This window comes from Ochotona curzoniae, unplaced genomic scaffold (assembly GCF_017591425.1).
Source record: "Ochotona curzoniae isolate NIBS_2020 unplaced genomic scaffold, NIBS_Ocur_1.0 contig_2688, whole genome shotgun sequence".
NCBI classification, from domain to species: Eukaryota; Metazoa; Chordata; class Mammalia; order Lagomorpha; family Ochotonidae; genus Ochotona; species Ochotona curzoniae.
In genome coordinates, this window is record NW_024465553.1 from 17,487,015 (window position 1) to 17,512,040 (window position 25,026).

Consider the following 25,026-nt stretch of genomic DNA (forward strand, 5'->3'; position numbering starts at 1 on the left):
CCAAGTACTTGGGCCAGCCTCCTCTGCTTTCCCAGGCCACAAGTAGGGAGCTGAACGGGAAATGGAATGGGAGGGACATGAATTGGCACCCATATGGGACGCTTGTGCTTGAAAGTGGATGATTAGCCTGTTGCACCACAGCCCTGCCCCCTAGGACCAAGTCCTTGAGCTCTGTGTAGTCCTTACAGGTATGGGAGAACATTCACTGTATAGAGAGCTGCCATCTTTGGCTGGACTACAAGCAGGTACTGCAGCCTCCAAATTGGGTTGCTTTGTAAAAATGCCCATGTGGGTGTGAGGCTGCACATGAAACCTTGTGTGTGTGTGTGTGTGTGTGTGTGTGTATGTGTGTGTGTGTGTGTGTGTGTGTGTGTGTGTTGGGAGTTGAGAGGGCTGACTTCCAAACTCTGTTCAACCACCAAACCGAAAAAAAAAAACCTCCCAGCCTGGGGAGGTTTTGAGCTGATTTTAGATCGTTTGTTTCAGAAAAAAAAAAAATCTATGCACTTAATTTTTTTTTTTTTTGGGTGGGGAGTGGGGATGACTTCAAAGCAGTAGTACATGCTCACTGTAAGAAATAAAGGTGGATCAAAAAAAAAAAAAAAAAAAACCAGAAGGGAGGGAGGGAGGGTATGAGAGGAAAGAGAGCAGCCTTCTGCTGCCCCAGGGGGAGCTGATCAAGCCTGACATGTGGGCAGAGTGGAGATGACACGCACCTAGCGCTTCCTGTAGTCCCTGCTCACGGAATCTGCCAGGAGCGTTTTCTCAAGTCATCACTCTTTGCAACCCTGCCTGAAGCTCTTGTACCACCGGCTCGTGTCCGATCATTTATTTCACTTGTTCCCGGTCGATGGACATTCGGGTGGTTTCCCATCGGCCCCCGTGGTGTTAAACCAGCCTCATACATCTCTATGCAAGAAGCACTGAGATATCCTGCTCCCAGGTCCCCAGGGAGAAGAGGAGGAGGCCATCCAGGGAAGATGGAGCAGGGCTTGCCTGGCAGAGGCTCAGCTGGAGATCCTGAGCCAGAGGAAGTTGGCCGGAGCAGTGAAGAGCTGGATGCCACTGCCCTTGCTTGCTTTGGATATACCTGACAAATGCCTGGTCACACTCCATTTCTCTTTCTGGCTCCTTCTAAGGGTGACAGAGGGCAGGAGACTTGTGAAGGCCCTGGGTGGGACAAGGCACAGGAAAGGGTTGTGTTTGATGCACACATCTGCTCTGAGAGGTGCTGGCACAGCCCACACCCCCTGCTTTGAGGCTGCATGTTTGTCAGCCTACACGGATGGGTGGTATCATGGGTTTGACTGAGGGAGACCTGCAAGGCTACAGGCCAGTAGATGGTAAGATTAGAGGGAGCTTTGTCTTAGATTCCCAGCCAGCTAAGGGAGAACAGCAAGGCTGGGCCTGGGGCACATGATGGGAGGTAGGGAAGATGCGAGCAGAGCCAGATATCTCCTTGGCACTGTTGCCCACCTGGAAGACACAGGTCTTGTCTTGCCTCCTCCCCTTCCCCATCCTGCCCTGAACCTGCTCACAGGGTGGTGGTGCAGGGTGGATGACGGTGCCTCATGAAGCTCTAAAGGCACTGGTCTGCCTCTGTTTCTGCCTCTGCCTCTCACAAGTGGGCTTTTACCTCAGTGGGAACTGCAGCATCAGGGACTACTGGACCCCTATCAATATCATTCACCCTGGTACCCAAGCTTCATGGCAGGAAGGGAAACTGAGGACCTGGTTTAAAAAAAAGTAGCTAGGGAGAGGGTGGAACAGGACTGGGACTCCCAGGGTCTCAGGCTTGCAAACTCAGGAGTTCCTGGGTCACATGCAGTCCAGCCCTGCCCCAGTGAGTCCCACCCTGTTGAGAAGAGACAGCTAGATGGCCGTCTCTCAGAAGAGACAGGTCCTGCCAGAGGAGAGCAGGTGCAAAGTCCAATCCAGCGAGGCCCAGCAGCTGGCTGCAAGAACACAGGAGAGGAAGGACCCAGACTTGCACAGCTTGCCCACAGCTGCGGACCCTATCTCTGCAGGCAGAGAGCACATGGCACTGAGTCATTTTGGGGCACCCCCAGAGACCTTTGCCTATGGCAGCAGCATCCTGCGTGTGCTTCCTATGTATAAGGAGCTAAGTACGTGGGACATGTGTCTTCAGCATACCCCTGTAGGATGCTTTTCGGGACCTTCTTGGGAGTCCCAGCCCCAAGGCTACCTTTCTGGAGCTCACAGCTCAGCTCCAAGGACAGCCTCCCTACCAGCTGGAAATTCCCTCCCAGCAGGTCCTTCAGGGGAGACCCACTTGCCAAGTATGAGTCCTGGAGCCCTGCTCCTACAAGTGGAAAGAAACCTTTCCAGGACTCTCCACAGAGGCTAGGACTGGTAATGGAACCAAATGACCCTAGCCCTGGGGACAGAAGCCCCTCCACACACTTTGCCCCTTCCTGTTAGCAGAAGGCCCTGTGGGTCAGAAGTGATGTCCTCCTCAGAAAAGTCAGAACAGCAGCCCTCCTCACCTGTCACCCACAGCCTACCATCATGTCTGCCATGACCTTAGGTCCCTAGAACTTTCCTGTGGGTTTGCCTGCGAAGGCCAGCCCCACTTCACAGATTAGGAAACAATTGGAAACATCAGGCCCCAGGGCTAACCCCGCCCCTGGTTTTCAGATCAGAAATGCAAAATGAGACACAAACCCCAGCCTCCAGCTTAGCCATGAGGGTCCTGGGAGGAGAGAATAAGATGCCCCCCACAGCCACCAGGCCTGTGCCAGCCCTCTTTCCACACCCTTGTTTCACCCACCACAGCTCCAGAATGTGTGAGGGCTCTGCCATAGGCACACTAGAGGGCTGCTTACCAGCAATGCAAGAGGTGAACCTGGGACTGCCTGAACCTGGGAGAGAAACGCTCACTTCTAAACTTGAACTGCAACCCTTCAGTTCTTCTACACTGCTTCTCTAACCCTCCTGTACTTCAAACATGCTTGCCCTCTGGCTTGCATATGCCTGAGCTTCGTTAACTGAGAACTTGGAGTCCGATTGAAAACAGTCGCTCTTGCTGGCATTTATGGAGTGAGTCAAGCTGAAGATTTATACCCAGAGACAAGCCGTCACCAGGCTGTGCTGGTCGTGTGGCCAGCCTGAGTTTGCTTGCAGGTTTTAGGCTTTTTCTTTCAGGGTGAGAACACACATTGAATCATGTTTTTAAAACATAGATTAATGGGAGGCTATCCATCACACTGAAAATCAAACAACACCAGGGAAACGCTAGCAGAGTTGGTGATTAAGGAGTGGCATAATATTTCTGCTCTTAATCCCCACACTGGGATGTTCTCTGTATGTAGGGAGAGGCCAGCCGTGGGCTGTTAAGCACTCCTCCTGCGATGGCCGTAGGACATGAAACTCATACCTTCTTAAGGCACAGCAGCTGTTTGCCTGCCCATAGCTGGTGTTACCTGCATCATGGCTGTTTCTGCTGTAAGGTCCTGTTAGCTGAGAACCAGCAGCTTCACAGCTCGGACAGTATCATGGCTGACTTAGGCCCCTGCCAGTTCACCATTTAAATCCACAAAGATTATTCTGCATCCCATGAATGCATTTACACTTCCATCCCTTGAGTGTGTCTCCACCTCCATCTGAGTGTACACTGTAGCCCCTGAACAGGCCTACCCTCCCACCTGGAATGTACAGGTCCAGAGCTCAGCACCCAAGAAGCCCTGGGAACTTTCTAGAGTCACAGTTCATCCTGGAGACCAGATGAGCCCTAGCTGTGTCCAAACCCAGAGCAGATATCCCAGTGGGGGCCAAGAGCTGTGAGCATGTCCTGCTGCCATGCTTTGAGATAAGTGTGGGCCTGTTTAGCCATAAAACAATTCACTCAATTCACTCAACACCCCCAAGTACCCTCCACCCCAACACCACCTTTCAGCCCTGATCCATGAAGAAATGGAGACTCTTAGCAGTCCAATGGCTGGGTCAAGGTCCTACAGCAGGCAAATGGCCAGGGTGTGGCTTAAGCTGGGTCAGACTGCAGAGCAAGTGCTCTAGTCTCAGTGTCTGTCTGTCTTGTCCTCCCAACAGCTCTCTGAGAACTGCTGGCTTGGCTGGCTCGGGCTCCCTTCTCCAGCAGCTGTCCCTGAAGCCATGGAGAGCCTGAGTGAACTGCAAAACCCTCTGCTGCCCAGAAGCCCTGCCCACCTCCGCGGCCCCTACGCCTACCCGGACGCTGGTCCGCCCAGCTGGTCCTGCCAAGAGAAGCTCTACTCCTACCTCCTGGGCACTGCCGGTCCTGCCCACACCCACCAGTTCCTGGACCCAGGGTCCCTACAGCTGGCCGTGGAGGCCTGGTACCGGCCCAGCTGTCTCCTGGGGAGAGACAAGGTCAAGGAGCCCAGGGTGGGCAGCTGTGAGACCAGTTTCACAGAGGTCCGGGAGGCCCAGGCAGTGCCCACAGAACAGTCCACAGAGACTGACCTTGCCGAAGAGGATGTTGCCATCCAAACAGTGTCCTATGGGGTCCAGGAGGAGCTGCAAGGCCAGGACAATGGCCAGGAAGAGGAGGAGGTGAGAAGATACATTTAAAATACAGCCCTACCACCAATCTCCAACCAGCCCAGCACCATGGTATAGTAGGCTAGGCTTCCATCTGCAGTGTTGACATCCTATATGGGCACCTGTTCATGTCCCAGCTGTGACATTTCAGATCCAGCTCCCCGCTTAAGGTCTTGGAAAGTAGCTGAGAATGACTCAAGTTCTTGGGCCCCTGCACCCACATGAGAGACCTGGAAGAAGCTCCTGGCTCCTGACTTCAGATCAGTCTAGCTCCAGCCATTTTGGCCACCTGGGAATGAACCAGCAGATGGAAGATCACTTTCCCCTTTTCTTTGTAGCTCTGCTTTTTAATTTTTAAAAAATACTTATTTATTTTAATTGGAAAGGCAGATCAGATTTATGGAGAAGAGGAGAGAGAAAGAGAGAGCTTTCATCCATTGGTTCACTCCCCAGGTGGCTGCAGTAACCAGAGCTGATCTGATCTGAAGCCAGGAGCCAGGAGCTTCTTCCAGGTCTCCCATGCGAGTGCAGGGTCTCAAGGCTTTGGACCATCCTCTACTGCTTTTCCAGGCCACAGGCAGGGAGCTGGATGAGAAGTGGAGCAGCTGGGACACGAACCAGTGCTGTTGCTTGGTAGGTGAGGATTTAGCCACTGAGCCACCGTGCCAGGCCCTCGCTTTAATTGTTTTTTTTAAAGCTGCAGATTCTCGGGGCCCCAATCAGACCTTGAAATGTAAGAGGGCTTGCTTGGGGGGCAGGAATCTGAATGCTACTGAGGAGAAGGTGCTTCTGACCTGGATGGAGTCCACACTGAGAGACGTGTGCTAGGGTTGACTGAGTTGATATGAGTGATTGGGAAGGCGGTCACCTATGTCTACTTTAATTCACATATTTTTGCCTTCCTCCGTCTTCCAAAGAAATCTTGTTCTAATTAGTTTTGTAATCTTACTTTTCTCTCTAAAAATATACTTTTCAATATTGCTTTATGTAATTGAGTATTTTGCTACGAAGTGATTTTTTTTTCCCCCCAGAGGCATAGAGACCAGGGAACTCCCACCCACTGGTTTCCTTCCCAAATGCCTGAAACAACTGAGGCTGGGGCAAGTTAACATCGGCTCTCCCATGTGGGGAGCAAGGACCCCGAGGAGCCATCACCTGCCGTCTCTCAGGGTGAGAAGTAGAGGGAAGCTGGCACTGGGAACAGAGTCAGGACTTGTACCCAGGTGCTCCAATACAGAATGCAGACATCCCAAATAGGTTTTGTTGTTTTGTTTTGTTTTTCTTCTTTTTTTAAAGACAAAATTATGGAGAAAAGGAGAGAGAGAGAGATTTTCTATCCACTGGTTCATTCCCCAAACAGCCAGAATGGCCTTTGCTGGACCAACTTAAAGCTAGGATGGCTGTCCTCTAGTGCTTTCCCAGGTGTATTAGCAGGAAGCCAGATTAGAGGTGGAGCAACTGGAACCAGTGTCCATATCAGATGCAGGTTCTGCAAGTGGAGAATTCACTTGTTACCCCATGGCGCTAGTGTTTTAACTGCTAGGTTGAATATGAGGCCCTGTAAAGATGATGTGTAATGATTCCAGTTTTTGGTTGCAAATCCTTCCATCATTTATCAGCTCAGATTCCTGGTCTCTGGGCCTTGAGAAGCCTCTGACCGCTCATCCTATGATGAGCACTCCCAGCAGAGACCCTTGGACACTTTCCTCATGATGAAGCCCTAACAGATCATGGGGTCCTGGTTAAGGCTTGGCAGAGTGCCAAGGCCATCCCCTCCCACGCCACCTGCAGCAGAGGGGACTGCCTGTTGCTCCATATTGCCTCCTGGGTCTTTCCTGTAGGTAGAACGCTGGCTCGTTGAGACCTGGCAGGGGCAACCATGAGCCTAGTTGGCAGCACACGTTGTTTTACAGAGTGATGCGACTTCATCAGAGAGTGAGAGCGAAAGTGAGGACAACTTCTTCACGCTGCCTCCCAGGGACCACCTGGGTCTCACCCTCTTCTCCATGCTCTGCTGCTTCTGGCCCCTGGGCATTGCTGCCTTCTACTTCTCCCAGGGGGTAAGCACAGCCACCACAGGATCGGGGTGCCCAGGGTTGCCTCTCCTTGCGCGGGGATGCCATCAGGGGTCCTGGCTTGTGGGAGGAGGGTGTGGAGGACTGGCTGCTTTGCTGAGCCTGGTAGATAACCCCTTTCACCAGCCCATCTCTCCTAGACCAGCAAGGCCATCTCCAAAGGGGACTTCCGCCTGGCCAGCACCACCTCCCGCCGGGCTCTCTTCCTGGCCACACTCTCCATTGCTGTGGGCGCAGCTCTCTATGTGGCTGTGGTGGTGGCTCTGGCAGCGTACATGTCCCAGAACAGCCATGGCTAGAAGCCAGGAAGTAGGCTCTGTCTCTTGGAAGTTGTGGAGCTGGTGGCTGCAGGCTTTACGGAGGACTCCCGCCCCCAAAGAGAACTCCTGAGAGAGGCTTGTGATGGGCAGCTCCCCCACCTGCCCAGGCTGCAGCCTGCAGAGCTGAGCACTGACCCCTCCACCTGTCACCTGTTGCTCCCAGACACACAGCCGGCCAGAGGTTCCCTCTGGAAGCCAGGTTGCTGATGAAACGTAGCAATGGACAGGGCTGCCCAACAGGGCATCCCAGCAAGCCCAGACCAGCCCCTTCCCTAACCACTTTGCCAAACCCACTTGCATCTAGAGAAAGAGCAGGTGGCTGCAGTGAGGGAAAAGGATGCCCAAGAGGGTCTTCAACTAGGGACAGCCTGGGCTTCCCCTAACCCTCTTCTCCAGCCTTGCAATGCCCTGCCCCCAGCCAGCCAGGACAGAAGCACCTGCAGACCCCAGGGCTTCCGCATCTTTGTGATTTTCACTCACTGCCTCTTCCATGGTCTGACACCAAGACCCTGCAGACAGAAGAGGACTATGGAGAGACCTGGGGAGGGGGTTCCCTGAAGTACCACCTACTCCCTGCTTCCTCATTCCCCCTCATCCCTTTCTGGGCTCTGCCTGGTGGGTGCTGAGTTGCTGGCACCTCTAGGTAGACTGGGGGAATCTGCCAGCAGCCACTGAGTACAGGGTCCTAAATCCAGCCCTGTGGGAAATGCAGGAGGAGTGAGCATAGATGAGGCATGGCCGACTGAGCAAGTAGCCAGGGGTGCTCCGGAAGGCTTCCTGGAGGAGGTGTCTCTTGAGCAAATCCTAGAAGGGTGAATGCAATTCATCTAAAGGATCTTGTTTCACCTGCCTCTTTACATGTGTGGGCAGAGGAGTGTCAGGAGAACCCCGGTTTCCAGGCTACTTGGATTCTGCCTGGACTATCTAAGGCCCCATCAACTCTGAGAGGAAGGTTGAAGCTACCTCTTGGACACTGGGGATATGTTTCCAGCTCTGAAGGTAGGGGGTTGGGAGCGCTCCTAGCCATCCTCCAGGCGCCTTCCCTGATAACACCTGCTCAGGGCTGCTCTCAACACCCTCAGCCACTAGGAAACATCTACAATTCTCATCAGGCAGGCAGGGGGCAGGACGTTGGGAGGCAGGGTCTGGCTGGCTGAAGCCACAGAACCCTTCCATACACGATGTGGGGCCCTGGGCATTCCCTTGTCCCCATTGCAAGCCTGGAGCTCTGCCACCTCCCCCATCCTGAGCCCTGCCCAGCCCTTGCACCCCTTGCACCCCCAGCAGTTTGAATGCCTGACCATTGTATTTATTTATCCTTGTAATAAACCTTTCTGTAACACCTGGTAGCCTCTGGATTCTCGCTGTCTTTGCCTGCCCCCTCCTGTGCCTGGGTCCTGCACGACCGACGGCCATGGCCGTGTCTGCTGCTCCTGAACCCCAGCAGCCTATGGAGGGGACAAGGCCACTGGTGGCTCCAGGAGAACAAGGTAGTCAGAGGGTCGGCACCATGCCAGGAACTCTACTGTTGCATGTACATGCTTGTGTGTGCTGGCTGCAAGATAAGACATCAGCCAGACCTGCAGAAAAGCCCTTCCAGGTTCAAGAGGATCTGAGGTCAAGGAGGAGTGTCAGCCATGGTGACTGATGGGCACTGTACAGCGCTGCCTGAAGCTACCAAGAATGGCACAGGGCATGAGGGGCAAAGGGGTCTTGGACTCCTTTCTCTCCCATTCTAAGGGCCGTGCCTGAGCCTGCCTGCCTTGGGCCCCCAGGAGCCTGTGCTGTCTGGAGGTCACTGTGCAAGCAGGCCCAGGCAGGTGAGTGGTGCACACCCCACACCCACATGTGCACCTGCTGGCAGGCACAGCCATGAGCAGATGCTCATACACAGGCTGTGCAGGGTGGGGCCCTGGGACACATATTAGCACACAAGTTGTACGTCCAAGGCTGCCTTGGAACAATGTGTGCAGGGGAGAGAGGAAGGAGGCAGAAACTGACCAAGGCAGATTAGGTTCATTGCCATCCTGACCAACAATCTGCACCTTCGGTTCGGGAGCCAGCCCTTCAGAGTTGACCCAGGGTGAAGGGCCTGGGTCAGCCACCATAGGTGCAGCCACCAGCTAATGACTGGCACCAGTGGGTGGGTCAGTACTCCAGGTGTCTGGCCCGTTGGCTGGAAGAACAACAATTGTGTTACCTGCCAGCTCCCAGAGAGCCCCAAGGTGGGCCCGAGCTTCAGTTGCCGCCAAGAATGGCACGCAAGCCAAAGTAGGCTGGAACTAACCTGCCTCACAGCGTGGCCATTGCCAGCTGTCTTCCTCTCCCCTACTGTGCTGTCTGGGATCATTGCCCAGTCACTCCTGTCATTGAGTCCCCAGACCCATGCACATACGTTCAAACTCACATGCACATCGATACATGCCATATATTTGCATGTACCTGCACATAGGCAGACACACACACAGAGGCCAGTTGGGGGGGGGACACATGCCACTTGATGCACAGGCACAGCCCACATGTGCCTGTAAACATCACACACAGCCATCATGAAGCGGGTCTGCCCACAAGTGGCAGGGGAAGCATGACAGCTGAGGCGTCCCATCTGGCCCTCTCCATCCCAGGCCTCACTCCATCTCCAGGCTGCCTCTTGGGGGCCTCCCAAGTGGACATCGAGGAGCACATGCTCCAGTCCAGACTCTACTTGGGCTGGGCAGGCTGTCTCCCAACCCCAGCAACTCCCAACCCTTTCTCCCAGCACGCTGGAATGTTCTCTCGGCCCTTAAGAAAAGGAAGGAGAAACCAAATGGCTTCCTTTTTCTGCTCTGCTTCTCCTTCCTCTGCAAATGCAGCAGCAGGCTCTGCAACAGAATCAGACCCAGAGCCCTGAGGCCCTGCCACCACTACAGCCTGCTAGGAGGGCCCAACTTGGACCCGGCTCAGCTCAGCTCAGCTTCTGTCCTCTTCAATCCTCAGAGCACAGGCAGCCAGCTCTGCCAATGAGGCTGCCTCGGGCGTGCCCCGGGCACTGCACTTCTCCAGCTTTCTGGCTGTCTCCTGCCTTCCTCCCAGAGGCTCCTGGGAGGCCCCCAGGGGTTTAACTGCCCGCCCCCTTCAGGTTGACTCCTCAGACTGGGGGGCAGGGAGGACCCCTGGGAGAAGGTGCCAGAAGCATTGCAGTGCCAGCACATCTGTGCAAATATTACCAATTATTTTCCTCCCCATAAACACGCAGCAGGAAAGTAGGGAAGCAACCAACCCCAACTGTTTTAAAATAGAAACTGCCATTGCTCTACTGGGAAGCTGGGTCTTGCTCGAGAAGGCAGGGGCTGCCCCTGGTGGATACCCTTTAATGGCACCTGCTCTGCTGCCCTTCCCACCCACCCACCCAGCTCCCCATGGCCAGGACAGGAAATAAAGGAGAAAACCCTGGCCTGAGGGTGGAGGGAGGCAGGGGGCGGAGGGTCAAACAGCTTTTGTATTGGACTGAGAGGTGCCCACAGAGAAACCAGGAGTCAGGTGCACCTGGCCTGTGGTTCAGTGATATCCAGGCCAGCTCTGCCTGGGCCGCCAATGTTGCAAGCAAAGGAACAAGCAGAGAGGACCCCCATTCGTTGCACCTCAGGCCCCAGCAAGGAAGGGGCCCCTCTAGGTGACAGACCAGGGACTCAAGAGGTCAGGCCAAGTGGGAACAGTAACCTGCCCCCATGGTGAGTCAAAGGCATCTTCCTGGTGGTGGGAATGACCAGGGCCGCAGGGCCAGCAGCCTTTCCTGTCCCTCCTCACTCCCTCCAGATAAGCTAACACAACACAGGTTGTTAAAATGATCAACTACTTGTGCTGTGGTCTTAGGCAGCTAGTTCAGGGTCACCAGCTTGAAAGCCACATCTTCCTCACCTATGTGGTCCACCTGTGACACTCACCTATCATCACCTGGAACCTGAGAGGGAGCGGTATTGGGCTGTTACATAACCACGCCCCTCCCAAGCCCCTTTAAAGGCCCATGAAAGGGAGCGCTCGCTGTCCTGGTCATGTGTTTCCATCGCTCTGGCATTCCGACTCTTGGCCTCCGCAGGACCTGCTTGCTCTCTGGTTCCCGCAGACAGAATCTGAGGACAGGTCGCCCCTAAACACGGTCCCTGCATGTCTGTGTTCCACACCCTGTTCACTGCTTGGGCCAGTCAGTAAAGATGTGAATGTTAAGATGTTATATTTCTAATTTGTGTACTTTTGAGAGTTCCAGGAGAGGTGAGGCCTAGCAGTAATGGACTATGGACAGAGAAGCCAGGAAAAGGTGAATGTTCACAGCTTTCTAAGTATGTCCAGTTTGTTTGCTGCATGTCTTTTAGGATAATTTATATTGCTGGGAAAGCTGGAACATGAGTCTTCAGTTTAATAGATGGACTTTATGGTAATGACCATTTGTTCCTCTCAGGGTTTCAGTTCAGACTGGGTTGCAAAGTAGACTTGTCATTTGTTCATTTCTAGTGGGCACAGCCATCACCAAGCTTGGTTAATAAAGACTCCTTAATACATCCTAGACTTGTCTGGATGATCTCTCACTCCGCAACACTTGGTTCTAGTCAACGAGTCGGCTCTACCCTCTCTGCCTCCCTGGCCCCTCCTCTAGGACAAGGTCCCTCCCCCGCCCAAGGACTAAAGGGTTAACAGTTGACCAAGCAGCCCCCTCTCTCAAATGCATCAGATCCTGCCTGGGCACCTGTGAGGGTCCGCTATCTCCAATGTTGTCCTCTCCTCTCCTAGGGAGTCCCCCAAGAGGAACTTTGCCAGCTCCAGCTCCACCCCAGCTCCAGCAAGCCTCTACTGTCTCCTTGTCGCTTCCCTCAAAGCTCCCAGCACGAAGTGGGCTGGGGTCAGGGCACTGCCCAGGCCAGGGACAGCATGAGCCAGCCCTGGAGGGCGTGTTTTGAAATGTGGCATTAGGGAGGAAGCTCGTCTCAGACTCTTCCTTCCAGAGGCCCAGTGACAAGAGTGAGCCTTTTCTTTTCTTTTCTTTTTTTAAGATTTATTTTATTGGAAAGGCAGGTACACAGAGAGGAGGAGACGCAGAAAGGAAGATCTGGCATCCAATGGTTCACTCCCCAAGTGGCCGCAATGGCTGGAGCTGAGCCAGTCCGAAGCCAGGAACCAGAAACTTGTTCCAGGTCTCCCTCGCGGGTGCAGGGTCCCAAGGCACTGGGCCATTCTCCACTGCTTTCCCAGGCCACAAGCAGGGAGCTGGATTAGAACCTGCACCTATATGGAATCCCGACACGTTCAAGGCAAGGACTTTAGCCGCTACACTATCATGCCGGGCGCATGGGGTGAGCCTTTGACCTAGCATCTTAGTGCCTAGGTTCAAGCCCCGGCTCTGGCTCCTGGATCCAATTTCCTGCTAATGCAATCACTGGGAAGCAGCAGGTAATCATTCAAGTGCTTGAGTCCCTGCCACCAAAGTGGAGTCCCAGCTTGACTTCCAAGGCACCTTGCTTCAGCTTCGTTTAGCCCCAGTTGTTGCAGGGAATGAACCAGCAGATGGAAGCTCACTTACTCGCTCACTCACTCTCTCTCAAATAAATAAACACAAAAGGAGAGAAGGCCCAGGAACCACTGAACTGCTGTCCCTACATCCAAACCTGCTTACCACAGCCTTGCCTCCCAGTCTGCTGCCCCGTTAGCCCTCCCTGGGGATACACTCAGCTCTTCTATTTTTAGTGACATGGCAGGGGAAGGGCGAGAGGGTGACAGCCCTGCTCCAGCCTGTGCCAGCTCTCAGAGCAGCCCCTGGGGACTGCAGCAGAGGGAGGCGCTGCTCTGGGCAGGGGGAAAGACTTGGACATGCTGCTGTAGCCTGCACCTGCAGCCGTGGAGCCGCTTTGTCCTCTGTTCGTTGGAGGAGCTTCACAGGCTGCAAAGCCTGTTCTAGCACCCCTAGGTTAAAGTGACAGAGGAACTCCCAGAGGGCTCAGACAGGAAGGGGACCTGGGGACAGCCTTCATCTTTGCCCCATAAGCAGAGAAGACAGAGGAGAGGCGGCTGCAAAGGAGACCCTGGTGGCAGAATTAGTGCACAAAGGATCGTCATCCCAGCTCTCTCTGCCACACAGGCAGGTGTGTGTACACGCATTAGAATGACAGGGAAACTGCCCAAAAGAGGCTCCACATCCTGGGAATGGTAACACAGCCTCTGAGAGCCTGCTAGGCTACCTCCATCTTCTGTGGCTGACTCCCAGCCTCTTTCTGCCCTTAGCTCTTTCAGCTTGCCTCCAGCCCTCCCCCACAGCGCTGTCTACAAGCCACACACACCATGGAGTCAGACAGCCCTATTCAAATCGCAGCCCTGGCTTCTGTGCACCTTTGGACAAGCATCTCAGTATGTTCCCATCTGGAAAATGGATTTGCTGGTGGAGTTGACGGTGAGTAGTACATATGTAAATGCTGGTATTGTTCTGGCATCCGCACTGAGTGTGCAAGGAGTGTTCAATGAAATTTCTTTTTCTTTTTTTAAAATTCACTTTGATTTTTTTTATTGGAAAGTCAGATATACACAGAGAAGATACAGAGGGGAAGATCTTCCATCTGCTGATTCGCTGCTCAAATAGCCGCAAAGGCCAGAGCTGCACCGATCCAAAGCCAGGAACCTCTTTGAGGTCTCCAACACTGGTGGTACAGGATCCCAAAGCTTTGGCCCGTCCTTGACTGCTTCCCCAGGCCACACACAGGGAACTGGATGGGAAGTGGGATTGCCGGGATTAGAACCACGGCCATATGAGATCCTGGTGCGTGCAAGGTGAGGATGGTGAGGATTTTAGCCTCTAGGCTACTGCACCGGACCCCCACTGGAATTTCTTAAAAGCTGTTTTCACAAGCCAGCTTCTGGCCTGCAGGTTGAGATGCTCACATTCCATCTCTGGAGGGCCTGGGGGTTGCATCTCACCTCCACTCCTGAAGGTAATTTCCTGCCCGTGAGTGCCTTGGGAGGCAGCAAGTGATAACAGCACAAGCATCTGAATCCTTGGTACCACAGGGGACATCAGATCTGGCTTCCACCCGGCCCAGCCCTGGCAGCCGAGTGCATTGGGGAAGCGAACCAGCAGATAGATGTCTATCTGCCTCTCAAGTCAAACAATTTTTACAAATTATCTCCAGTTGACCACTGCTTTGAATAACTTCCCTGCAAGATCTCTCATGCCTCCCCATACACACACACATACCTGGCCCCCAGCCTCTCTGTCCACAGCCAGACAGCAAAGAGTCTTTTCTCACAGGTTCCCCACCTCCACTCTGACTGCCCTGTACTGCCTGCTGCATCCTAATCTCCACTCTGCAAACTGGCCCTCAACTGGCTAAAAAGTCTTCCAAGAGACAGTTCAAAGACATTCTTATCAGCCCTCTCTGACATTTCAAAACTTCCCCCCACCACGTCCCGCTCCAATGCCAAGGAGAGCTAACCAGCTCCAGGCACGAGCCATGCCACGCCTGCTCCAACTGACAAGGCAGCCATATGTACAACACACGCGTCTGCTCCTTCAGGGGCTCAGTCTGGACCCTGTCAACATCCCTGGGAAGGGAGAGTACTGCTGGGTCCCCGCGGAGGTCAGGATCAAGGCTCCTGCACCGTGCGGGTACGTTTGCGCTTCCACTGCCATTTGTCTCCCAGGTGAGGAAAACTAGCCACTTCTTGGGGAGAGACTGTGAGGACAGGGAGGGAGACACTGGGTGGGCAGGGCTTTGCAACTCCCAGGGAGATGAAAGGGATGCAAGATAGCTGTGTGGCCCCGCGGTGGGGAGCCCAGCCTGCTGAGTATCCGCCAGGGAGGGGAGAGCAGAACTTGTCCACTCAGCTGCTGCCTTTCATCTGGGTTGCCACAAAGGCTGTCCCTCTGAGGCTGCAAGGTCCTTGCCCTGCAGGAACACACAGGAAAGGAGAACAATGGAACCAGGGTGGCTCCCTCTCCCCTGCCTGGCCTCCATGTATGGAGGAAAAAAGGCTGGCTCTTTTCATTCGCTTCCCTCTGCTCCCAACTCAGGCCCTGGGTCACATCTACCACCAACCTTCACTCGCCATGGGAGCTCAGCAGCATAGGGGAGGGGAGGACAGACCTGTCCCAGTGCCCTTGGCAGCCCAAGGCCAGAGGCAGCTACCTAACCCCTCAACCTTCCCACCATTCCATCCTATACTGATGTCTTCCCAGTTAACCTGATTCTAGGAGGACCCTTAGGAAAGTTCACAGAAGATGGAATTCAGGGGCTGGTGCCACGGCTTAGCAAGTTAAGTCACCTCTAGCAGCCACGGCTTAGCAAGTTAAGTCACCTCAGAGAGTACCACTCTGAGTCCTGGTTGATCCAGCTCTCTGCTTACGGCCTGGGAAACCACTGGAGGACGTTCAAGTGCTTGGATTTTGTCATCCATGTCCACCCATGTGAAAGACCTAGTGAGTTCCCAGCTACTGATTCCTGGCTTCAGCCTGGTCCAGCTTCAGCTCTTGCAGGTGCCTGGGAAGTAAACCAATAGATGGAAGAGTCTCTTGCCTCTCTATGTCGCTCTGGCTTTCAAATAGATAACTCTCACTTTTTTTTTTTTTAATTGCTGAGAACCAGTGGAGACAGGAGTGAGGTGAGTGGAAAGCACCCAAGTGAATGGCAGGAAGGGTAATGAGTCACCTCCCATGGGATGGCCTCTGAGGCCCTGGGCCTGCCCTGAGGTTGGATATAAAATGGTGTGTGCTGAGGCCTTAATGTTGGTTTAACTGGCTAATCTTCCACCTGCTCCACTTCCCATCCAGCTCCCTGCTTGTGGCCTAAGAAAGCAGTGGAGAATGACCCAAAGCCTTGGGGCACTGCATCCACATAGGACACTCAGAAAAGTCTACTGGCTTCAAATCAGCTCAGCTCTGGCCATGGCCACCATTTAGGGAATGAACCCGTGGATGGAGGAGCTTTCTGTTTGTCTGTCCATCTCTCTGTAAATCTGCCTTTCCAATAAAAGTAAATAAATCTTTTTTAAAAACTTCTGATTCCTGTAGACACCATAGATCAATTATCAGAATTTGGGGGAGTAAGATCTCACACATTAATATTGCTTGTATTTATTTATTTTCTCATCCACTTCAAAGACAGAATCTTCAACTTGCTAGTTCATTTCCTAGCAAAAATGTCCACAACAGCCAGGACTGGGCCAACTCAAAGCCAGGAGACAGGAACTCCATCCGGGTCTTGCAGGAACTCCAGCACTTGAGCCATCACCTGCTGCCTCCCAGAATACCTCAGTAGGAAACTGGTTTAGAAGCAAAGTAGTTAACACCTTGATGAGGATACAGAGCCCCACGTAGCCACAGAAACCCCGGGTACCACAAGGCCCATCCCTACCGGCACGGTTTTGGATATGTTGCTGAATTCTCTTATTGTCCCTTATGCTTTAGTTATTTAGTATAGACTGGCACTTTTAGCTGTCAGGGTTAGATGGGACATTAAATTTTTTAAAACAGTATATTTAAAGAAAAACTCTATACTTCTTGAATGAAATTCCATTAAAAACTTAAATCTTCCCCAGGAGTGGGCAATGGCTTAGATTGTATTGTACCCAGGCAAGTGTTCAGCTGCTGCAGAAAAGTAGCTAATAGCTGGTGGGACTCGTGGGCCTGATTAATGCCAAATCTGGGTTAATCACACGAGTGTGCCAGCGTAGTCATCTAGCCTATTCTATTTTTGTTTGTTTGTTTTTAATATATGTGGGGAGATGGCGAGTGCGTGAGCCTTGGGGATGGAGGGGTCCAGAGGGTGCAAGTTGGGCATCCCGTGGTGGCATTGGTGCTGGGAGAAGCCCACTAGCTGCCCAGCAGCACACTCGTGTGGACTTGGTGTGTGGGCTTGCACGGAGTCTGGGAAATGGCACAGGTAGGGTGTGCAGGGACACAAGGGCTCACATCCAATATTGGTGGTCTGATCGTAGAGTACAAGTGTCAGAAATGGGTCTCCTCAGTAGAAAAGCGGAACAGTGGATGGCATACTTTGGACCATCCTCGGCTGTCTTTTCAAGCCACAGCAGGGAGCTGGATGGGAAGTGGGGCCGCTGGGATTAGAACTGGCACCCATTTGGGATCCCAGTGCGTGCAAGGTGTGGACTTTAGCTTCTAGGCCACCGCTACAGGCCCATGCATCCTAATATTTTAAAAATGTAGTTCAGACAAAGTAAACAATCCACTTCTCCCTGAACATGTCAGCATGCATATGATCAACGAAGGTTGTTATTTGGTTAGTTTTGTTTTCCTCTCAGTATGGAATTTGCATCATAATGAACAGCAGGGACTGCTAAGCAAGCATTTGCTAAGCAATTGCATCCACCTGTGTGGATCCAGCCCTTCTCAGCAGACAGAATTTCCTGCTCACCCTAGTAAGTTCCCTGATGCTGATTTCCTGTCAGCCCCACACCCTTCCTTCAAGAGGCAGGCCTGTCTTCATTTCCCTACCCTAAGTAAGATTTACCTGTTCTGAGGCCTCATCCAAGTGCAGGCTTGTAATGGGAGTTCAGTGTTTTTCCACTCTGTATCAACAGTTTGTTTCTTCGGATTCGTGAATCAGTGTTTTGTAGAGCTCAAGTCCAGTTTATCTACTTACTCATAACTTTTGAGTTGTTTAAATTTGAAGTTCTTCTCCTTTTTAAATGTACTTATTTATTGATTTGAAAGGCCGAGCAATAGAGAGAGGGAAAGAAAAAATTTTCCATCTACTGGTTCAGTCCCTAAATGGGCACAATAGCTGGGGCTGGGCTAGGCTGAAGATCCAGGAACTAGTAGTTGAAATCTCAATCTCTCTCTCTCTCTCTCTCTCTCTCTCTCTCTCCCTCCCTCCCTTCATTCTGCTCCCTCTCTGTTTTTCAAATAAATACATAGATCTTTTTTTCGAACGGTTTTTATTGAAGCCAGCACCATGGCTTAACAGTTAAGCCTCCATCTGTGGTGCCAGAATCCCAAATGGACGCTAGTCCGAGTCCTGGCTGCTCCACTTCTGATCCGGTTCCCTGCTAATGGCCTGGGAAAGCAGCAGAGGATGGTCAAGTCCTTGATTCCCTGTATCCACATGGGAGACTTGGAGGAAGCTTCTGGCTCTTGTCTTTGGACCAGCTCAGCTCCAGCTATTGTGGTCATTTGTGGAGAACAGCGAATGGAAGATCTTTCTCTCCTTCTCTCACTGCAACTCTTTCAGATAAAAGGAAATCATTTTTAAACGTTTCATTATAAAAAGGTTTATTATACTTCAACAAATAATGTTAATTTAGAAATGAAAACATTCTGAAGTACGAAACTACACAGCTCATGAATTACAACTTATGTCATACAAAAACCTCATTAAGAAAAATAAGTCATTGGGCCCAACACAGTGGCCAAGCAGCTAAAATCCTTGCCTTGAACGTGCCAGGATCCCATATGGGCACCGGTTCTAATCCCAGCAGCCCCTCCTTCCATCCACTTCCCTGCCTGTGGCCTGGGAAAGCAGTCGAGGACGGCCCAAAGCCTTGGGATCCTGTACCTGCGTGGGAGACCTGGAAGAGGCTCCTGGCTCCTGGCTTCGGACCGGCTCAGCTCTGGCCATTGTAACCACTTGGAGAGTGAGTCATTGGACGGAAGATCTTCTCTGTATATCTGACTTTGCAATAAATAAGTCTTTAAAAAAAAAAAAAAAAAGAAGAAGAAGTCACTATATCTAAGGAGAGCCAGTGCCCTGACTTCTGAAAGCACAGACTGGTTTTTTACTTTAGCCAAGTGGAATAGTGCAGTAGCTCCTGTTTGGCGCATGGCTTCTTGAGCTGCACATCCTGCTTCTGAGACTGATCCCGCTTGTTGGGCACGGCGTAGATCAGGCATTCTCATTTTCGTGCAACAGTGCGCTGTGTGATTGCGCCATAACTTATTTATCCAATCCACCACCGGCGGGCACTCTGCTCTTTCCTTATTATGAAAACCACGGTTACTAACATGTTTTTTCTGAATACATCCTTGTAGGTTTATGCTTGGGAGCAAAATTCCTCTGCTCACGTACAGAAATGCCTTTAATGGTTACTGTCATACAGTGTCCCAAGTGGGCACACCAGCTCCAGCCCTTTGAATTGTCTTCCCTGCTCAGGCAGTTACAGCATAAGGAAGGCTTGGCGGAGGTGGGAAGAGGCAAGCAGAGCCTAGCCCATGCTGAAACTTCAAGGCCAGGTTAAAGATTTTCTTTGCATTTTGTCTAACTGTAAAGGAACAGCAATAGGGAGAGAGAAAAAGATCTTCCATCCACTGGCTATTCCTCAAATGCCTGCAACAGCCAGAGTCAGGCCAGGCCAAAAGCAGGAAGCTGGACCACAACTCTGTTCTCCGACGTGGGCGGCAAGGATTCAGGGTCTTGAGCCATCACTGCTTCTCAGGGTAAGCGTCAACTTCAAGCTGGGTAGGAAGCAGAATTGGGTCTCAAGTCCAGACATTCCAGTATGGAATGCCGGGATCCTGGTTGGTGGTTTAACCCACTATACCATGGGATGCCTTCCTTTTCTTTCTTCCTTTCTTCCTTCCTTCCTTCCTTTCCTTCCTTCCTTCCTTCCTTCCTTCCTTCCTTCCTTTCCTTCCTTCCTTCCTTCCTTCCTTCCTTTTTCAGGTTTGTTTGTTTGTTTATTTGTTTGTAAGAGTGACAGGGAGATATCTTCCAGCCATCGTTTCACTCTGCAAATGGGCTAGGCTGAAGCCAGGAGCCTGGAATTCCTGATCTCCCACCCTGGTCTCCCACATAGTGGGAAGGAGGGTGTCTCATGTATTTGGGTCATTTTCCATTGCCTTCCTAGGTGTAATATCAGGAGTCTGGATCAGAAGTGGAATAGCTGGGGTTCAAACACGCTTTGCTATCGGATGCCAGCATCAAATTGAACAATTTAACCCATTGTGCCACGGCTCTGACTCCTTCTTTTTTTAACATTGTATTTTTTTAAGATTTATTTTATTTGAAAGATAATTAAAGAGAGAGATGGAGAAGCAGAGAGAGAGATCTTCCACTTTCTGGTTCATTCTTCAAATGCTTGCAAGGTGAGGCTGAAGCCAGGAGCCAAAAGCTTCATCCAGATCTTCCACGGATGCAAGGACCTGAGAACTTGAGTCCTCTTCCCATGCTTTCCTTCCTGGGTGACGTATCAGGGAGTTAGATTGGAAGCAAAGCAGCTAGAACTGGAACTGGCGCCTATAGAGGCTGCTAGGGCTGCAGAAGGCAGCTTAATTCATTATACCTCAGCACTGATCCCGTGCATTGCATTTTTAAATCATTTTAAGGCTTTCAAAGCTGTGGGACTGAGTTGTGGTACAACACATAAAACCACTGCACAGGACACCAGCATGCACCGGCGTGTGTCCTGGCTGCTCCACGTCCAATCCAGCTCCCTGGAGATGGCCTGGCAAAAAAGCAGCAGAAGATGATCCAGTCCTCGGGCCCTTGCCACCCACGTGAGATACCTAGAAGATGCTCCTCGCACCTGGCTTCAAATTGGGCCAGCCCTGGCTGTTACCATCTGGGGAGTGAACCAGCAAATGGAAGACCTCTCTCTCTCTCACTCTCTCTTCCCTCTCTCTCTGTCCTTGTATCTCACCTTCTTCCTACATAACTCTGATATTCAAATAAGTGCATAAACCCGGGCCCTGCATGATGGCTCAGTTTGCTAATCTTCCACCTCCAAGTGCCAGGATCCTGTATGGGCACAATACCCATGCATGCAATACTCTCTGCATGCAAGTCAATGATTTAACCACTAGGCTATCACACTGGGCCCATCAATGCCTTTTCTCCGCTCCAGGATCCCACCCTGCATTGGAAAGTTGGGCTCCCTCACTGTGCCAGCTCCCCAGTTCTGTCTTTCACAACCTTGACACTTTTGCAGAGTCCTGGAGCCAGTTACGAAGGTAGAATACCTGATGGACGTGATGGCAGTCAAGTTATAAAATCAACTTCAAAAGCATCCAGGGTGCTAGTATCATGGTGCAATATGAAAGGGGCTGCTGGCTGCTCCACTTGTAATCCAGCTCCCTGTTCATGTGCCCGGGGGAGGCAGCGGAAGCCAGCACATGAGTTTGGGTGCCTGCCACCCAGGTGAGAACCCTGGGTCGGGTTCCTGGCTCCTGTCTTCAGCCTAGTCCAGCCCTGGCTGTTGTGTGTATTTTGGGAGCGGGAAGAAGAGAGTAAACCAGCACATGGAAGACGTGTTTGTCTTGTTGTACAGGTTTGCATGCACACACTGTATGTGTCTCTCTCTTTCAAATTAATTAATCTTAAAAAACAGAATCATCCAGACAACTGCAATGTGTGGGACTCCTAGGAGTGAGGATGAGATTGATGACAAGACGTGCCCACCACCCTCTCACAGCCCAGCGTGAGCTGGCCACCACCTTGGCTGGCAGAGAGAGGAAGTTAATGAGAGCAGAGAGTTCTGGGAATGCTCAGCAGTGCACCACGGCCTCCCCAGGGAGGGCTGCCAGAGGAAATAGTTACATTTGAAATTCAGATCAACACTGAATGCTTTTTTAGTGTATTTCAAATATTGCATGGAGCATACTTACACTCACACACACAAAATCACCTTTGGTCTGAATTTCAGATGCAGTTGGGTATCTTTTATTGGTCCATTCCCATTCCATCTAGCACATCCCAGAGCAACATGAACTTTCTTCTGGTTCCTCCTCATCTTCTTTCTGTCTCAACCTTGGTGCCAACCTGTTCCAGGGCAGGCCAGCACCAGGCACTGGGTCTCTTTTGTTCTAAAGCCCAGGTTTTCCATGGCAACCCTCACTGGGTCCCCAGCAGGAAACACTGCCAGCTGCTCCAAACCCACCAGCTTTCAAAAGCCTGCTATATACCAGGTCCTGTGTAGGTACAGGGATAAAGCAGCTAACAAGTCAGACGGCTTCCTGCTTTATCCCGCTAGCAAAATCAAAGAGTAGGGCAGCCTTGGCACAGCAGTTAAGTGCAGCTTGGAATGCTCCATGCCATGTCAGAGTGCCGGGTTTGAAACCCCGCTCGATTCTCAGCTGCAGCATCTTACTACTGTGCTGAGAGGCAGCAAACAGTGCCTCCAGTACCTGAATCCCTGCCCACCACCCCCCGCCCCCGTGTGGGCAGCTGAGACTGAGTTCCAGACCCAGTCCTGATTGTTGTAGGCATTTGGAGAGTGAACCGCTGAACAGGAACTCACTCTGTCCTTCTCTACCTTTCAAATGCACTTAAAAACAAATTCCAAATGAATTATGATGATCACCTAGGATGCTATGTGAAGATATGAATTGAAAACTACCCTGATTGGGCCCTGGGACTCTTGCTGTAGGGCTGAGAAACACTGACTCAGTTCCACTCCCAGCGTGTGGCCTGCAGGTTGGGCTCCGCTTGGGACTATGGCGTCCCATGTCAGAGCACCAACTGGAGTCCTAGCTGCTCTGCCTAGGATCCAGCCCCTGCTAATACTCCTGGGAAAGCAACGGACGATGGTTCAAGTGCTTGGGTTTGCATCACCTACATGGGGGAACCTGGGTGGAGGTGTAGGCTCCTGGCTGCAGTTGAAAATCGAGCTGGCCCCTCAGGCTGTTGCAGGCATTTTGGGAGAGAGATAGCAGATGAAAGATCTCTCTCTCTCCTGTCATTCTGCTTTTGTTTCTTTCTTTATGTTTTTGTTTTACCAGGAAGATGGCTAGGAACATTTGATGAAGAGAATACACACCTGACATGCCAGGCAGGCAGCTCAGTGGAGAACTGAGGGCCCAGTGTCTGTTCAGGCTGGAGTTTTTATAGATCTAAGCTCACCATCTCTCCTGCCTGCCCCCTCCTCTGCTTAGTGGAGGGCTTTCCCAGCATGGAGTTGCTGAAATGTCTTCCAGGACGTTAATCAGCTCCGTGTTATTGGACCTAGTAGCTACCACCTCCACCATTATCCCTCTAGTTTACAAATAGAAAAATAAGTCATGGCAGCGTGACTCAATTAGCTAAATCCCCCCTCTTGTAAGCACTGGCATCCCATACGGGCTGTTTCATGCCCTGGCTACTCCACTTATCATCCAGCTCCCTGCTTGCAGCCTGGGAAAGCATTCGAGGATGGCCCAAAGCCTTGGGACCCAGCACCCGTGTGGGAGACCCAGAGGAGGCTCCTGGTTCCTGGTTCCTGGCTTCGGATCAGCTCAGCTCTGGCCGTTGCAGTCACTTGGGGAGTGAATCACCAGATGGAATATCATCCTCTCTGTCTCTGCTCCTCTAGGTATATCTGACTTTCCAATAGAAAAATAAATAAATATTTTAAAAAGATGAATAGTGAAATACTATACCAAGTGTCTACCCCCGGCCCCAATTCTGATTTTTTTTAAAGATTTATTTTATTTTTATTACAAAGTCAGGTATACGGACAGGAGGAGAGATAGAGAAGAAGTGGAGCCGCCAGGATTAGAACCGGTGACCGTATGGGATCCCAGCTCATTCAAGACAAGGACCTTAGCCACTAGACCACACCACCAGGCCCCCCAATTCTGATTTAAGAGACAAACTTGCCGCCCCCAAGTCAGGAGGCGTGGAAACAGAGCGTCACTCTCAGCACTCAAGTCACAAGAAGGAAGACAGTCCTCTCCTCACGCTCCCCTCGGCCTCTGCGCCCATCCAGTTTGGGAGGAGAAGGCTCAGCCAGAAAAGCCAGCGCCACAGGGCAGCACACTGTGCTTCTTCCTGGTCTGCCCCTGGAACAGGTGGTGAGCATCGCCCCGGAAAGGCTCCCGTGGTCTGGTTCTGCCATGCGCCCCCCCTCCCAGCAGTCTCCCAGGGACACAGGGTGATGCAGGGACCAGTGCTGCTGCGTCTCCTCCCAGCTGCCCTCCTAGCACAGTCCCCCCAGCTCTCCTGCCTGGAAGGGAGGAGCTGCAAAGTTAAGCGGATTTCATGCTATTTTCAAAGTCATTTTCCATGGAAAATTTTTTAAGCCTGTTCAACCTCCTCTCTGCTGCTCTTCATCTCCCCTAAAAGCTTTCTTCCTCCTGTTCCCTGAGATAAATCAGGTACAGGAATAGCTGAAATTAGCTGAAAATCTGTGAGACCCCAAAGGTAAGTTGTGGGTTCTAGCTGGGAAGGAGGAACGAAAGCCATGCTAGAAGGTCCCACGGGATTTTTAATACTTTTGTGCCAAAATACTTACCTTTTAAAAGATTTGTTTAAGCAAAAGGCAGAATGACACGGAGATCTTCCATCTGCTCAGTCTCACCCCACCTCGCTCACAGGCAGAGCGAGGCCATGCCAAGCCAAAGCCAGGAGCCCCGGCGCACGGCCATCAGCCCTTCTTGCCCAGGCACATGGACAGAAGCTGAACCCGAAGCAGAAATCAGTGGAGCTTATACCAGCATTCTGATCTGAGACCCAGGTGTCCGCTTAGTGGCCCTAACAGCCCTGCAATCTTCATTTTGAATTCTACAGCCATGAACTTTTTGAAGTTGACTCATATGGAAACAAGAGGGAGAAGTGTTAATTATTCCTTTTTCATCTGATTGGTTGTCTTAAAGACTTACTTACTTGACAGAGTAACAGAGAGATACCTTCACCCGTTGGCTCACTCCTCAAACGGCCACGTGCTTGGGGCTGGGCCAGGCTGAAGCCAGGAGCCTGCAGTTCCACACAGATCTCCCACACCACGTGGCAGGGGTCCATTTTCTGCTGCCTTCCCAGGTACATTGTAGGAGGAAAGCTGAATGGGAAGAGGAGCAGCTGGGACTGGAACTGGAACCCCAAGTGGAGCCAGATGCTTAACCCACAGAACCACAATGCCGCAGCCATCTGTTTGGTTTCTTAGGATAAAAGTCTTAAATTTAGATTTTTTAGAACCAGTTGTTACAACTGCACAGAATGTTAGAAAAGGATGTGAAGTCAAACTCACACCTTCTGTTTCCTTCCTTATTCGCACATTGTCCATTTCAGTGCAATTGCTTTCCACATTGGCACCCAAGACAGCTAGTGCAAGAAAAACATACAAATAACTTCAACAAATGTTGACTTCAAAAGCAGCATGAAGCATTCTAGCAAATATGGGCACACTTAGGTATCCCTGCCTTTCTAAGGAGA

At 51.7% G+C, this 25,026-nt stretch overlaps 1 protein-coding gene across 1 annotated transcript; it reads left to right on the top strand.

The window, feature by feature from the left end:
• Positions 1-4,131: 4,131 nt before the first annotated feature.
• Positions 4,132-6,913, top strand: SYNDIG1L (synapse differentiation inducing 1 like). Its single transcript, XM_040975599.1, has 3 exons — positions 4,132-4,551; positions 6,453-6,599; positions 6,755-6,913. Exons 1-3 carry the CDS (start codon positions 4,132-4,134, stop codon positions 6,911-6,913), a joined length of 726 nt encoding a protein of 241 aa, XP_040831533.1.
• Positions 6,914-25,026: the final 18,113 nt, after the last annotated feature.

What these genes read in the sequence shown, in the direction of transcription:
- SYNDIG1L (XM_040975599.1), top strand. Translation starts at nt 4,132, where the DNA reads ATGGAGAGCCTGAGTGAACTGCAAAACCCTCTGCTGCCCAGAAGCCCT. An exon ending in ATGGCCAGGAAGAGGAGGAG is followed by an intron (nt 4,552 to 6,452) that starts GTGAGAAGATAC and finishes GTTGTTTTACAG; the next exon opens with AGTGATGCGACTTCATCAGA. An exon ending in CCTTCTACTTCTCCCAGGGG is followed by an intron (nt 6,600 to 6,754) that starts GTAAGCACAGCC and finishes CATCTCTCCTAG; the next exon opens with ACCAGCAAGGCCATCTCCAA.